General features: G+C 38.4%; 1 protein-coding gene across 1 annotated transcript in view; it reads right to left on the bottom strand.

The window, feature by feature from the left end:
* Positions 1 to 5,394: 5,394 nt before the first annotated feature.
* prr12b (proline rich 12b) overlaps positions 5,395 to 17,141 on the bottom strand; it is a 36,397-nt gene continuing 24,650 nt past the window's right edge. The window contains 7 exon segments of the mRNA XM_036560759.1: positions 5,395 to 6,405; positions 7,498 to 7,593; positions 7,747 to 7,878; positions 9,867 to 9,964; positions 12,430 to 12,549; positions 13,449 to 13,766; positions 13,769 to 14,274. Coding sequence (XP_036416652.1) covers positions 6,271 to 6,405; positions 7,498 to 7,593; positions 7,747 to 7,878; positions 9,867 to 9,964; positions 12,430 to 12,549; positions 13,449 to 13,766; positions 13,769 to 14,274 — 1,405 coding nt within the window. The 3' untranslated portion in view covers positions 5,395 to 6,270.

Below are 17,141 nucleotides of genomic sequence, written 5' to 3' on the forward strand. Positions count from 1 at the left end.
TACAGGTATACCCGTAAATAAAACCTCTGAGCAGGATATTTTGATAGGCTAAAACTCCTTATCGAAAATACTACCCATGTTAAAACTACAAGGCTGAATTTAGCTTCTTTTTTTTGCAGCTTCTTGTTTGAATGTTCCCGTTCCACCTTAAATTGTGCAGCAGCTGTGACTAGCTATCACAAACGTTAGCAAACAAGTCAAAATACTGATCTCTTAGTTCGGTGAAACAGCAAAAATAATTTAATGTTACTCAGGTGTTCAGCGTAAATAATGAAACCTCACCATATCATGCCTTTCAACCCTCCATGAAATTGAAGTCAGCTTCTTTTTCACCAACTGCTTGTTCGAATTTTCCCGTTCCACCTTAAATGGCACAGCAGTTCAAACAAAAAGCTGGCAAAAAGTCAAACAAAAAGTGAAAAACTCAAACAAAAAGCTGGCAAATGTCCTCAGAAAAATGTTACCAGTATTAAAAATAATAATTATGATATTCTGAGATCCTAAATCAGCTGATCAGGGGGTGAGCAGTGATATTAAGCTGAGTCTGTACTGGATTAGCCTGAGTGCAGGTACGTTTGCAGATCTTTTCAAATCAAGCTAAAAGGAAAGATCTACCGTGTTTCACTGAGAATCAGATGAAGAACAGAGAACTGCAGCGAAAACCTGCTGATTTTGTTCTGACTTCTTTTCATCTGCCCTCAGTCTGAACATGGAAATGTACACTGACAAAGCCGGATTAAGGAGGCTGCCAGTTAAATGACATGAATTCAGTGCACAGTAGCTTTAGCTCACATGTAGCAATATTCATATTTTAACTCTTTAACAACCTCGTAATTCAGAGGATCCAGTAATATTCGAGAGAAGAATGTTCACAGGACAAAACGTATCGGGTTCTGAACATTTTTATTTAACACAGAGCCGATTTTTCGAAAACCCTGTTCATTCTGGCCACAGAGAAAAGAAGCTCAGACCCAGAGGTCCTAATATGGGCATAAGAACATGGCGCGAACTACAAAATGACGACACAACTACAGTGGTCTATAAAGTCTTGTCTCTCATAGATGCTGCTGATGTTCATTAAACTTTCAGCTCCGGCCACCGAAATAAACTGGCTTTACAAAATGCTCAGTGCAGACAAATGTTTGAGGCCTGACAATATGAATGTAGGTCAATTTTAAACAGAAGAAATGGATTATGGAAATCATACTTACATAAATCAAACCAGGGAAATCTTTTAGCCACTAGACATTAAAGAATTTGGTTTCCATTTCTAATAAAAAGAGATTTTAGCAACAGAAGCTGCCCAGATGAGCTAATGCTAAGGCTAACCCTGGTAGCTAGTCCGTGCAACATAACATGCTGAGGGGATTTGTCATGTTTTAGCAAAACTGTGAATCAATATAAATAATTGCATGTGTATAAGAGTATTAATATTTATCTCCAAGCAGAATACTTTTAATCACAAATGTGAGTTTGACTGTTGACTTGTCATGCTAACTGTTGGCAGCTAAATCAGAGCGGATTCATTAGATGAGAGCCCCCATGTCAAAATATTTCCGCAACGCTCACACCAGTAGGACATCCTGCCCATTTCACCAACCTTTAGTGATTTTATCCCCCCCTTTAATATTTTAGCAAACATGTAGACATTTTATTGATTGTTATGTGGGTATATAGAGACTAATCATACATTTTCCATTGAGCTGTTTTTACAAAGGAACTGTTTTGCTTGTTCCCAACTGCTTAGGGCTGGGCAATATGACAATATATATTGTTAGGGTCATTCTACAGAAACATCAATTTTTGTGTCCCTAGCATTTACAGATATATTACACTTAAAAAACATGTTAGGGTTACAATTTATTTATATTTTAAAATAAAACAATAAGTTATTTTAACAATTACACCTTCTTGAGCCTCAATTTAGCAATATTGGTTTTTAAATCAATCATCTAGAATTCCGAGCACCACAGAAGAGCTCATCCGCACAGTCATGTGTGAAGGGTTTTTAACTACAATAATCTATACATGACTATGGAATATATAAATCAAATGATATAAAGAAAACAAATGCCAAATAAATATCATAAAGTATAATGAAAGTTGTTGTCCCCAGGAATCGTGTCACTGGTGTTACTGCATAACAAAAAATCTCTTATTTTGAAATAAAAATCACACTGACATCACTTGACTTCCTTTTAACTAGTTTCTGAGGATCTATGAAGAAAAGCACATGGTGAGTCCACTGTGTCTTATCAGAGATTTTCTCATTTAGCTCATGATTTCATATGAAGCTTAGTTGAAGTCACTGGTGTGACCGACTTTATTAATTTAATCCATTTTATTAATTTAATCCATTAGAATACAAATGGATTAAATTACATATTTTAGTGGATATTCCATGATTGACAACATCTGGTTTGATGCTTTTTAGCAGCCGTTTTGTAAAATGCATTTTTCATTAAAAATGTTACTGATGTTAACTTTATGTGTAACACCAATGAGGATAGGTAACACCAGTGACACCTATGGAGAGATAGAGAAGTGGACGTTTCTGTAGAATGACCCATTATTGTGATAAATTATGTCACAATACTGTACTCTTTTCTGAAAGTACTCTGCATATCATCAGTGTAGAACACTGACCAACTGCAATTTTCATGATTAGAGAACAAAATTAGTCTCATTTAACTTGATTTAGTGCAACACAGTATTCCAAATATTGAATAAAAATCATTGTATTTACATTTTTTGTAGCACTACTGGTACTTTTTTCTGTTTCGACTGATCAGATGTCTGAAAAAATAAATGTCATATCACTTACAGTAAAAATGTCTTTAAATATTGCAATCTTTAACTTTTGCCACCTCTACCACTCTCTTGAATAGGCATGCTGCATTAAGCAATTAAGAAAAGATAACATAATGATCTTAATATTGTTATGTGATGTTATTTATCATTATAAATCAGATTAAAATTAGGGTTTGTGATACAGTGACCCAGATATAGTTTAGCTTACCTTTTAGCCAGCACACTTCTGCCTGTTAATAGTTTTGACATACAGAGTGTCTTACAGTTTAATCCAAATCTGTTTCACTTTCAGGAATGAAATGACAACAGTGTGCGTCTTAATTACAAGGTTCCCAATAACTCTTTTGCACATTTCTAAGACTAATAATTCAGGATATTTACTGCAGTTCTCACTACAGGTTTGTTGTAAAGTGTTTTGTCAGGGTACTTTCAGAGCCGGTCTAAGGGGAGCCTGGCCATTTCCTATTGAGTCCTCAATAAATGGGGGTGAGTGGAACCTTCTTTCTTCAACTTGGAAAGTATAAGCATGTGTTTCTTTAAAGAATCATATAAAACCTACAAGGGTTGAGTTTTTCTACAGCAAGCAGGTTTTGGCCTATAGGACGCTGATATTACTGCTGCTGAGGGCTGAGTAGTTGGTGAGCTGATCAGCTCATTGGCCAAAGGAGCCAGTTGTCACTGCTGCACTAGTAACAGCTAGCAATAGCTAACTGGCTCAAATTAGCTAAACGTCTTGCTTGTTAGTTATAGATAACATAACGAAACAATGAAAAACTTACCTGAAATCTCATCGTTGCACTGATAAGGCCACAGCTGTGCTAGCAAGCTAGCTATAATCTAAATATGTACAGGCAAAAAGTGCTACCATTAACTAGCAAATGTTGTGCTGTTAGCAAAACAAGATAAGCAATGCTGCTATTTTGTTTGTGTCATGATTTGGATCTGTGAAGGACTGAAGCCACATACATCTCCCTGTAGAGCAGTGGTCTTTAATTAAAGCTCAATAAGGTCCAGTTGAAGAAAATGTCCTCAAGCAAACGTCCGGAACATCATAATGTCTAACTTGCATTATGATTCAGTGCCATATACTGTATAGAGAAGTAGCCTAGTAGGTCTATCAACATCTTATGTAGTCGACAACTGAATATCAAATCAAATAAAGTACAATTCAGTCATATTTTAATAAGATTTATTGTCAGTTTTCTCTTTTTAGAGCCATGTAAAATATTCTGGCTCACTTTCTTCTCCAACTGTTGTGTCTCGCCCCGTCCCTGTGTGTGCGTCACTCAGTCCAGTCTCAGTGCTCATCGTAATGGACATCTGATCGGCTGAGCAGCGTCATGTGTTGTATTTACAACGCATGCGATTGGTCTGTGAGTTTCCCAGGGCGCTAAATCGGGACCGTTATGACTAGAAATGATACGCCGATTAAAATAGGACGACCTCGTCGAAATAAAATAATTATCCGTAGTTTATCAGTTGTAGGTCCAGGTCCGCATAGGACAGCGTCTGGGTCCGGACTCAGAGGCTTATCTAACTTTTGATCTGCAAAACGTGTCTCTGCCATTGAAACCAACAAAAAAAAGGCACCTCGGCCTGCAAAACCACATCCAGTGTGAACCCCAAGGTCGTTCTCGCTAATTGACGCCATGAATGTTCATAAAATACTATTAACTGTTAGAAAGTCCTTTAACTGGAGTTCAAAATATGTAAAAATTGCTATATTTTTGCTTTTAAACTCGTTATTAGACTTTCTAACACTGTATCCTGTACATTCATGATGTCAGTGAGCACAAACTTCACTCAGCCAATGAGCTTATCAGCTCCCTAACCAATCGCAGCACTCAGTAGCACTAATAGTAGCCAATCAGCACTCAGTAGCATTAATGCTAGCATCCTACAACTCAATACCTGTTTGCTGTAGAAAAATGCAAAGATACAGTTAATTTTCTTGAATTTTTTAAATGAAATACATCCTCCTACTTTACAAAATCAAAGGAAACCTCTGCATAAATGGTAAGAAATATAATTTTAGTTTTTAGCCATTTAGCTCCATTCACCCCTATTCATTGAAGATTGCTCGCAGGCGCCCTCTAATGTTTTGCAGACATGTTCCTGATATAACAGGAGATAAAGGAAGTAGCCAGGCTTCCCTTAAAGGAACCTATTCATTTTTCGCTCAGGAGCGCCCCCAGTGTCTGAGCAGCAGCTCTCACTACACACTCTCTGTTTCTCCATCACTTCACAGAAGAAAACAGACATGGATGTGACTGGCTGGCACTGGATGTCTAACCCTTTTTTTTTACTACAGGACTCAACAACAAAAACACAAAAAAATCACTTTTTTGCTTGTTCCCGCCGTTTTTCATCCTTTGAACATTTTCTGTTTTTATTTGCGCTTGTCAAATACAGGAGGGCTCATGATCAGATGAGGGATCGGGAGCTTGAGACTGAAGCAGCTGTACAATATTTACAGAGAGATCAAATGAATGGGCAAACCTCCAAAATAATAATAATAATAACAATAATAATAATGCTAATAATAACAAGAATAATTATCATAGTAAACGACCAACAGATAAAAAAAACGAACACAGACGAGTTCACACATTAAAAATTTGTTACATCCCTCTGCACCATCACGCTTTCTTAGAGAAAACGAACAGATACTCCACTTTTTTCTCTTTTTCTTTTGAAGAACAAACAGAAAAAACACGTCTTTTTGACTTTAAATACATTTTCCCACGCTCTTGTTTTTTTTCTTCCCAAGAACAGAAATGAATCCACACACACAGCTTACACTCTCCCCTCAAAGTCCGTGTCCGACCCCCTTTAGTTTCCTTCAGTTTTGGGAGGGGGGGCAGGAAGAGCAGGGAATTATGGGTAGATCATTTCATGTACACCCTAATAAAACAGGAGTATTATTATTCAAAATAATAACAGCAAACTGCCCATGCTTTCTGCGCGTGGGGGGTGTACTTGTTAAAAATGTCCTTGTATAAATAATACAAATCATAATCATCAATAATACATATTTATATATTTAAGAGTGTGCGTGGAACGTAGCGTTCAAAGCTCACCTCTGGGCTCGAGAGGCTCTAACCCTGTTCACATTGGCACTGACTCTATCCTTCTTCTTCATCTACACACATTCTCTCTCCTCTTTCTGCTCCGTCTCATGTTTTTTTCCTCCTCTTCCACTGAGGAGCATTTACATCATACAAAAAAGAGGAAAAAAAAACAAAAACAAAAACAAAAAAGTGTCACAGAAAAAAAAATAAAAGCATTTTCAAGTTACGATGCAACAGCCCGGAACACTGCTTTGCTCCTCACACACACACTGTGTTAGGAAAAATGGTACATTCTGACTTCCTGCCGCTCAGAGGTCCACAACGGTCCAGTCCGCCGTCCGCTCAGCATGCGCCGTAAGGGCGCTTTGACCTTCTGACCACCACCACCCTAAGCCTTGTTGCTCAGGGTCAGCAGCTCGATGAAGGAGTTGAAGAGGGTCTCCAGCCAGCCCTGGTTGGCCATACACTGCTGGACCACCTCCTCCTGACCGGGGTCCTCCGCTGCCTGCTCTATACTGTCCGTCTGAGAGAGAGAGAGAGAGAGAAAGAGACACAGTAGTGACACTACTGCTGTGTGGTACAGATAAAATTCAATATCATAATTAGGGCTCAGCATTATGTCAAATAAACAAATAAAAATGCTGCATTAAAAAAAGAATTTGTTGTTTCAATTTTAAAAAGTCTTGAATTTATTGACCTTCAAATAGTGAGCCAACAGAATTAACATTAAAACAGCATTTTTTAAGTGTGTAAAAAATAAATTTGAAATAAAATAAAAAAAAATAATAAAATAAAATAAAATAAATGTGGTACACAAAAGCATAAATAAATAAACATTTTTATTTCTGGATGTATACACTTCTAAATGTATTTATTTATTAATATTACATTAAACCATTAATTATTTAATTAGGTCTCCCATAAAGTGTCAAAAGATAATATGTGTGTGTGTATATATATATATATATATATATATATATATACACACACACACACATATTATATATACATAGTATATATATATATATATATATATATACACATATTACACATATATATATATATATATATATATATAGATATATAATTTTTGCTTTTATCCACTCTTTTACTTAGTTATTCCCATATATTATTAATTTTACATTTTTATTCTTTTATTTATTAATTTTTATTTTAGTACTTTTGGTCCACCATAGTGCTGCTGTCAGAACAAAACCTCGTATCTCCAAAATGTTAACTTTACTTTTATTGTAAGTCAATGAAACCAGACTTTTTTTCTGAATAATTTTGGGCTGTTTCTTTTGGGCCATTCATTATGAAATTTACACACAATGTAAAGGACAACAGGCATTTTCAAAGTCAAAAACTGAAAAACAAAAATGGAGATATATAATGTTACTTTTTTTCCAATTCCTTATTTTACACTCTCTAGCTGAGATCCTTTTTATATCTTGAACCAAATGTAATAAAAAAAGTCAAAAAAAAAAAAGAGGGAGAGTGTCAGATTTGTCAGAAATTAGCTGCTCGGTTAGAAAACGTTCCAGATGGACTGACTGTCAGAACTCTATCAATTATTTTTTCTTGGCAAGTCTATACGAAAAGGACATATCTCTACCTCCTTCTTGCAGTGCAGGAAGGTGTGATATTTATAATGATGCAGAGAGTGATAGAGACTGTAGATCCGACACGTCTCTGTCGAGAGCTTCAGATCCTGGATAAAGAGAAGGAGAGAGAGAGAGAGAGACGGTAAGTCATTCAGACAGAAAGCAGAATAAACTGAATCCAAAGCAAGTGAATAAAGCCTTTTCAGACCGGACAGTGATGTTAGTTCATTTTAGAGCTCGGTGCAGCTTGCTGTACTTGCCTGTTGCTTAGGAACGCTCCTTTTGACGCGATTGAGGGTTTTGCGGTTGTAACCCTCCCCTCCGAGGCGCACTTTCACTGTGCCGGATTCCAGAGCATCAGCAGTCATCTGAGGGAACATGTGCAGCGCCTCCTGCACGGCACACACAGACACGGACGCTCCACTGAGATACAGACCAGCCTCGTCTTTGTCTAAAGGAATAATGCTTTCCCTGCGCAGTTTCAATTGTTTGCTGCCTCAAAACATCTGAGTCACACCTGAGTCACATGTACTTTGCTGCCCCAACATACCTGCTACAGCTCAGGAAGGATTATAAGCTGATTAGGGTCAGATGTGTTGAGGCAAAAATCAAAGAAAATGCCTCGTCAACTGGGGTTCCCATCTCTCCCCTTACACCCCTCATTGCAGCTCAACACAGAGTCACAACATTACATCACAACAATCACACAGAGACAACAGTGTCCTAGTCAACCTGTAGTTAAGAGTTACAGGGAAAAATTCTATTTTATTTGATTACGTTAAGTAAAAATATCGGAGTCGTTTTCCATTCCACCGAAAAGAATGGTCAGTAGGGGGCCAACAAGAGATCCGCAGCCAGTTGCACCAGCTGAACGTAAGTTTGATCTTAACTTGGGATGTAAAGTCCATCCTAAACTTCATGTTGAGAGAAGTTAGTTTAAAACTAGCGACACACAGAATTTTGGTTGCACCACAGACACTTACGGTACATCTTAACTAGTAGAACATAAAGCGATCTTAGTTTAAAACACATTCGCACAGAATGACGTTTTCACTCTGCAGTCAATCAGTAAAGCTACCCAACATAAAAGGGCAACAATACATGCAGTGACATGGCCTGCATTTCTCTCTTTTCGTGATACATTAACTTTGCTTAAGGCGTGTCAGTCATATTAGCTACAATTCAGAAAGAGACTGTTTTATAATAAAGTGGTGTCCTCAAAGCGTCCGTCTCTTGTATGTGTGTTTATTCTGTTCTGCTGCTGGATTGTTCCGATGTTCAAACTGGGCTCTTGTGCACAATATTTTAATGGCATTTTATCAGTGAACGATCTGTAACGTTAGCGAAGCTGCACTAATGTAACTGCTATTCAAATCTGCTGAATGGCAAAAAGGTAATCATAGCTATGTTGATTATATTTTTAAAATAATCTGTGTCATGTTTTGTATGATAATACGGTCACTGTCACACAACCTGAGCACTGATGGAGCTGCTCTTCTTGCTCTACACACAGTTGACTTGAATAGTGTCGCCCACCAGATTTTGGAACGACACGGTAGTAAAATATGTAGGACTCAGGCCTCCATTTGTCTGTGATGTGTTGCAAATCTGTCTGCTAGGAGGGCTGTGATCTTTTCTATCTCCGATCAATGAAGTCTCCAGTGAGTGAGCGTAAGCTATCCTGAAGAACTGGTTGCCAATGCAAACTGAGACATATTTCATTTTCTTGCAAGTTTTCCCATCGATCAAATCTACCCAGTCAATTTAAATTATATTTATGGCAGAACTTAAAACTACATTGAAACTACGTTACTTGGTGCAACTGGTTAAATTCTAGTAGCTCGTAAACTTGAATGTAGTGGCAGTTTATGTTCAAACTAAGCTACAATCGAACTTGCGTTCAGCTGGTGCAATCTGGCTGCTGCTTCTGATACACCAACAAACACACACAGTAGATGGGAAAGTTCCCAAGGGAAGTTCATCTCCAGGACATGAAGTTGAGCTTGCTGTCCTACGCCAATTTAAAAGGTAGGGATACTCCAGGGAAGCTGAGGTGGGGTGCAAGGGGGGTGCCTCGCCTCCTTTCATCAAAAATTATCCCCTGGTAAACCTGGCATGTCCGTTTTTTATCTCTTTTGGATTAATGTGGTTACGTTGATATAACTTACAATACAATTTTATTCCATCAAAAGCTCTTTTTCCTGAAATAATACGGTAAGTACACATAGTTCATGACGACACCCCATTGAATGTTTTTACAATTCAACCACCGGGAAACACCAATCTAGTATTCGGACATGAACTAAAACAGTGGTACATAAACCAAATGGATCTGCTTCTCCACAGACGAAAGTCTAAAGTCAATGGGAGCCAGTTTTACCTGGTGCTGAGCGCTCATGTTGATCCTCCGCAGCAGTCGTCGTTTCTGTTCGTTCAGAAGGCTGTCAATCTTCCTCATGGGTGGGAGATATAGCTCATCTAAAGAAAGAGAGAGGAAGTCAGCGCCCACACATGCAAAGGTTCAGGCAGACATGTCAAAAACAATGCCCTATTCACTACATAGTGATCTGAAAACAACCCTTCTCTTACAACCCCACAGTCAACCCACTGATGGGACACCCATAATGCACTGTGTCATTTGGTTCAAAGATTCACACGGAACCTCTCTGAGGGGGACAGTCATAAAGGATATTGTTTTAAAGCAGAATTCCTGCAATTTCTGCATAATACCATAACTGAGCTGCAAAATGTCACTCAGAGTGGTTTGATGTGAAGTGATTCATTGTAAAGAAACTTAATGACTCAAATTTCTTTACAGCTTTGATAGGAACCGGAACCAGGGGTTACAATGTCTACAACTCTAATATGGCCATTTAAATTACTATCCAAAACCACCAGTGAACCTATACATGTTTTATATGTAATGTTGATCATGGTAAACTTAAAAAAAAAATTTTCTTTGGGGAATATTTCGTCTTGCATGTATTTCACACTGCATGTATTTCTCTGCCTTGATTGTTTAAAAAAAATTAGAACAAAAAAATCTCATAGCTATCATAAAACTGTCTCAGGCGTCAGTCAGAATAATCTCCATTTAATGTTATAACTTTCTGTGAGGGAAAGTTAACTCTAGCTTTTAGAGGCATTAAACTCTTCAGACATCTGGTTCCTATCACCAACTCTGTGAACAATTCTGACTCCACATACTCCACACAGTTTTTCAGACCAAACCACTCTAAATGAACTTTTACATCTCAATGATCGAATTATGCAGGACAATTGGTAGACTTCCCCATAATGACGTGCATTGCCCATATAGGTTAAGTGCACAAAGTCATATACTTAAATCACAAACATTTATTTAATTTTTCACAATTATAGTGTTCTATATAGTACTCCAATATAAGGAATAGTGAACAGCGTCTATTTCTGTGACCCATTATAGTGTTTCTATGTAGTGCTCCATTGTAGGGAATAGTGATTAGGTGACCATTTCTTTTCACTGTAATATTGTGCTATGCAGTGCTCCAATATAGGGAATAGTGATCAGGATCTATTTCTGTTCACTGTAATAGTGTTCTATGTAGTGCTCCATTGTAGGAATAGTGATTAGGGTCCACTTCTGTGCCCTATAATAATGTTCTATGTAGCGCTCCATTGTAGGAATAGTGATTAGGGTCTGTTTATGTGCCCTATAATAATGTTCTATGTAGTGCTCCATTGTAGGAATAGTGATTAGGGTCTGTTTATGTGCCCTATAATAATGTTCTATGTAGTGCTCCATTGTAGGAATAGTGATTAGGGTCCATTTCTGTGCTCTATAATAATGTTCTATGTAGTGCTCCATTGTAGGAATAGTGATTAGGGTCCATTTCTGTGCTCTATAATAATGTTCTATGTAGTGCTCCATTGTAGGAATAGTGATTAGGGTCCATTTCTGTGCTCTATAATAATGTTCTATGTAGTGCTCCATTGTAGGAATAGTGATTAGGGTCCATTTCTGTGCCCTATAATAATGTTCTATGTAGCGCTCCATTGTAGGAATAGTGATTAGGGTCCATTTCTGTGCCCTATAATAATGTTCTATGTAGCGCTCCATTGTAGGAATAGTGATTAGGGTCTGTTTATGTGCCCTATAATAATGTTCTATGTAGTGCTCCATTGTAGGAATAGTGATTAGGGTCCATTTCTGTGCTCTATAATAATGTTCTATGTAGTGCTCCATTGTAGGAATAGTGATTAGGGTCTATTTATGTGCCCTGTAATAATGTTCTATGTAGTGCCCCATTGTAGGAATAGTGATTAGGGTCTGTTTATGTGCCCTATAATAATGTTCTATGTAGTGCTCCATTGTAGGAATAGTGATTAGGGTCTGTTTATGTGCCCTATAATAATGTTCGATGTAGTGCTCCATTGTAGGAATAGTGATTAGGGTCCATTTATGTGCTCCATAATAATGTTCTATGTAGTGCTCCATTGTAGGAATAGTGATTAGGGTCCATTTATGTGCTCTATAATAATGTTCTATGTAGTGCTCCATTGTAGGAATAGTGATTAGGGTCTATTTATGTGCCCTATAATAATGTTCGATGTAGTGCTCCATTGTAGGAATAGTGATTAGGGTCTATTTATGTGCCCTAGAATAATGTTCTATGTAGTGCTCCATTGTAGGGAATAGTAATTAGTGGAGTGTTTTGAACACAAAAGCATTCCTTCCTTCAGCAAAAACTCCTCTCCACTCTGCCTTACTCTCTTTTCCATTTTTCCTTCCCTTTCTCGCTCCACACCCCCTTCCACATCCTTCACTCTTATCTATCCTCACTTTATCAGCTATCCTCCTTCATCACTTTATCATTCTCCACTCTGAGTTGATCATTCTGCCCTGTCCTCCACTCCCTTGCTTCATCATTCCTTCTTTCTGTCCCTGCAGTTTTCTCACTCACCGTTGGTGTCCTCCAAAGCCTGGATCATGTCGGGGTCGAGTGCCGTGCTGACCAGCATTTCCACATAACTGCGGAACATCTCGCGCATCGCTCGACTGTTTAACCCACTGCGCACTGAACCTGTGAGGACACATAAACACAGCGTTAACAAACACGTACAGGCACATGTACACACAGAGCTGGCCCGTCTGATGGGCTGTGTAAGCTGTAAACTGGGGCCTGGCATGGTAAGTGGGCCCCCTTGTGGCAATTATATTTTTTTAAGGGCCAATATCAAAGAAAACAAAAAAATTATCTTCACTTTTTGTAAATAAATTGTTGGTGGGGGAAATTTTCAATATCTCATGTCTCATGTAGGGCACTTTGTAACTACTGAATAACACATACTAGTTATTAAATAATTTAGAGTAGTACTGAATACTGCATGGTTGTTCCTGATGTTACTGATGTTATGTCTTAAAGGGGAATTCCACCAACCTTTCAAATTTTCTGCATAATAAAATGTTTGAGATGTAAATAAAGTCATTCAGAGTGGTTTGGTGTGAAATGCTCTGTTCTAGAAAAACTTACTTAGTTAGAATTGTTCACAGTGGTAGTGATAGGAACCAGACGTCCAGATGGTTACATCACATAAAAGGTTACTACTACTTAAAAGGTTATGAATACATTGCTTGAGGCCTAAAACATTGTTTTATGATAGTTATGGAGGGTGCTGAGAGGCAAAATAGTCCCCAAAGAAAACATTTTTTCAGATTTACTGCTATTTTACCATCATCAACCTCACATATAAACACTCACTGGTACACTATTGGCTTCGGCTAGTAAATACAATGGCTATGTTTGAGTTGTAGACATCATGACCCCTGGTTCCCATCACCACCAATGTAAAGAAATCAGTCAGTAGGTTTCATTACAATGAACCATTTCTTATTAACCTTAAGCAAATTTCCCTTTAAAGTCATTAAATGAATGATCAATCTGCATGTTTAGGTTTTAAACACATTTAAACATGCGCTCACCTTCGTCTTCACTGGCCGGTGATGAGTCGGACTCGGAGGAGGGAACTTCAGGAACTTCCTTCAGCCACTTCTTCCTCTTCTTGGGCGGAGGCTCTGCTTTGACTTTAACAGGTCGGCTCCGAGCTCTCTCTGCTCTCCTTTCTCCTCCTTTCTTCTCCTCCTTTACCCTCCCTCGCTCCGCGCCTCCTCTCCTCTCCAGCTTCTCCTGATTCTGCCTCTCCTGGAGCTTCCTTTCCTTTTCCCTTTCTTTCTCCTTCTCCTCTCTCTCCCTCTCTCTTTGCTTCTCCCTCTCTCGTTCCCGTTGATTCTCCCTCTCCCTCTCTCCTGTTTCTCCTTCTCTCGCTCCCTTTCTCTCTGCTTCTCTCGCTCCCTCTCCTTCTCTTTCTCCCTCTCTCGTTGTTTTTCCCTCTCTTTTTCTCTCTCCCTCTCCCTTTGCTTCTCCCTTTCCTTCGCTCTCTCCTTCTCTCGCTCCTTTTCCCTTTGCTTCTCCCTCTCCCTCTCTTTTTCTCTCTCCCTCTCCTTCTCTTTCTCCCGCTCCCTTTGCTTTTCCCTCTCCCTCTCCTCCCTCTCTCTCTCTTTTTGCCTCTCGCGCTCTCTTTCCCTTTCTCTCTCCTTCTCCTTTTCTCTCCTCTCTTTCTCCCGCTGCTCTGCCTCCTTCTCTCGCTCCCTTTCCCTCTCCTTTCTTTCCCTCTCTTTCTCCTTTTCTCTCTCCCTCTGCTCTCGCTGCTCTTTCTCTCGCTGCCTTTCTCTCTCTTTTTCTCGCTCCTCTCGGTCCACGCGGGGCGGAGTTTGGACAAGTGCCGTCGGCTTAGGGAGTGATTGGCGCCTGGCCAGAGGAAACAAACGCACACTACTGTTTGAAAGGTTGACATCACTTATAATATTTTTTGTCATTTTATTCAATAATAACTTATAATTTCTTTTTTTTACACAACAAAAGGTAAAGTGCTATGCAAAAGTCAGAGACCACTCTTCATTCAGACTACACAGAAGCATCAACAGCTGAATGGATTTTTGTGAGTTCAGACCATGGCTTCAACATGGTGGTGGTAGTATGAGAGAAGACTGATTGAGGGAGGGGGGAGAACTCTGAGAACTTGGGCTGGAATTCTGGGGAGCTTCTGTCTGTAGCTAGAAGGCTGGATCCCCATCACAGCTGCAGCAGGACTGATGTAGGACCGAGGAAGAGGGAGGAGATTGGGTGGTGGTGGGGATTGCGAACGCTTCATCACAGAAATGGAAGGTGAGGATGTGAATTTATAGGGCGTTAGATTGGAAGAAGGGGGGGTTTCAGACATATTCCTCCCCCCAAAATTCAGTCATAACATAACTACATATCATTTTTTCACTAGTTAGTGTGTCCACTCTTTGCCATTAATACAGCTTTTGTTCTTTTCAGGAGACTCATTTTCAGTTTTTCAAGGAAATCTGCAGTCATACCTCCAAAGTTCAGTCTTGGAAGTTGGTTGCATTTTCTGCTTCTCACGATTACAAATTTAGACCCATCAGTTCTACATCTCAGATGTCCAGTTTTGGTGCTCTACAGTGCTTTTTGTCTGTTTCCTCTTCTCAGTGAGTGCGTTTACATGCACTTAATAACCTGATAACTGCAGAAAATTAGATTTTGTCAGTAATCCGATCAATGCGTTTATATGCACTTGAATAATCAGATAATGTGAAACTCTACATGAGTCAGGCAGTAATCAGATTTCAACAAGCGAATAAACTCACAGAAGAAGATGTGAGGTAAACATAATGTAAAACTCAAACTTCATGCTGTGGCTTTAGTTTAAAAACATTGTGCCACTTTACCTGAAAATATGAACAGACAGCATCTAGAAGATGAAGAATATTTAAATTCTTAATTTAGTCAAGGATGTATTTGGTTTCAGCGCCTCTCTAAAAGTGTTTTGCTGCGTCTCGCAGCGACGCTGCTTGCTTATTTCTGGTACTGCGGTCTGTTTCACACATGCGCAGAATGAGAAATCTGAAAGAAATCAGAGTAAGAGTTTACATGCACTAAAGAATCTGATTACTGAGCTAAAATCCAGCTTTCTTTATTGGATTTCTTAATCTACCTACATCTAAGAAATTGGAGTGTGCTATTTACATGACCATTTGAATAATCAGATAACTGCAGAAATCTGATTATTGAGTAAACGCACTCAGTGAGGCTTCTTGACAGCTACACATCCTTTCAGACCCATAGCGCTGAGTTGTCACAGTGGAAGGATGGACAGAAACACCTGTGGATGTTTTCAGATCTGAAGCAGCTTGATTTTCTGTAGTCCTGTTTGTCTGATGGGGACAGTTTTGGTGGTCTACCAGATCTTGTGTGGTTGTTAGGAGTCCCGATTTTCCATGTTTCTTTAAAGGGCCAATGTACTGCGTTATGCTTATGTTTTATTTTTTTATCCTTCAGGTCCACTTATGAAGTAGGTTTATGTAACAAAAACACAGATCGCAGATCATTTTTTCAATCTCTCTTTACCTCTTAAGAATAAACAGGCTGTTTTTGTTACTGTGTTCAGTCCTGGCTGAAACACTCCTTATAACTTCAGTGTAAGTGGGTGGGGCTAAACTGCTGTAAAATGAATAGGGAGATATATGTAAATGTGTTGGATGTGACATCACAAATACAACAAATTCAAATCAGGCTGTTTTTACAGGTTAATTAATTTCTTTTAAGGGTTTAAGGGTTTTTTAAGGGTACATTTCAAACGATGTGTACAGTTTTTCTCTAATTTTTCTTTGACTTTCCCGCTTTTTACGCAAGTCTATTTTCTTATATCTAATCTCCTCTCAAATATCTCCTTTAGTCATCTTAGATTCACATTAGAAAGACAAGCTAATGTGAATTTGGGTAGTTGTTCGTGTGAATATTAGTGTCTCTTTAAAGGGGAGTATAATGTTAATGAGATCTTTGGGGACAGTTTTTAAGTAACTGGTTGTTTTTTTTTAAGATTGGAAGGATGGAAGAGTTAAAGTGGCAGCAGATGTACAAAAGTAAAGAATGGACAAATTAAATACTGAATGATTTGATATTATGATTGCTGTTGGAGGCTTCTGTGCAGGTAATTTGTATTAATATATTGCTGCTGTTGGAACAAAACCTCGCATCTCCATTTTTGTCATTTTTCGGTTTTTGTCGTAATTTGAAAATGCCTGTTGCTTTCTACATTGTGTGTAAATTTCAAGAAGACTGGACCAAAAGAAATGACCCAAAACTACTTGAAAAATGTCTGGTTCCATTGACTTACATTAAGAGTGAAGTATGTTTTTTCCTTTTCCTGTAAAGTTACCATTTTGGAGATATGAAGTTTTGTTCCGACAGCAGCGATATATGTATTTGTATTAGTATAAACAAATAAATATATGCTGAAAAATAAATAACTTGGCCATTTTGAATGGAAATGGAATAAAGGAGAGGGTAGTCTCTGACTTTTGCACAGTACAGTGCTTTTAAATGCTCTTTAAATGATTGAATTATAAATAATATACTATTATACTATTATCCATTTGAAGTACTATATGTACTCAATATCTGATCACCACTTGTAAAATATAGAAATTCTGGATGCTAGTTCTATTAAAATTTCATCCTTAATGTTCTACAGCTGTCCAAAATACTGTGTATCATCATTCTGCACACAACTGAAACTGCTAAATCTTTCCAGCTTCCCACAAATGATT

Source organism: Colossoma macropomum, unplaced genomic scaffold, assembly GCF_904425465.1.
Source record: "Colossoma macropomum unplaced genomic scaffold, Colossoma_macropomum, whole genome shotgun sequence".
Lineage (NCBI taxonomy): Eukaryota > Metazoa > Chordata > Actinopteri > Characiformes > Serrasalmidae > Colossoma > Colossoma macropomum.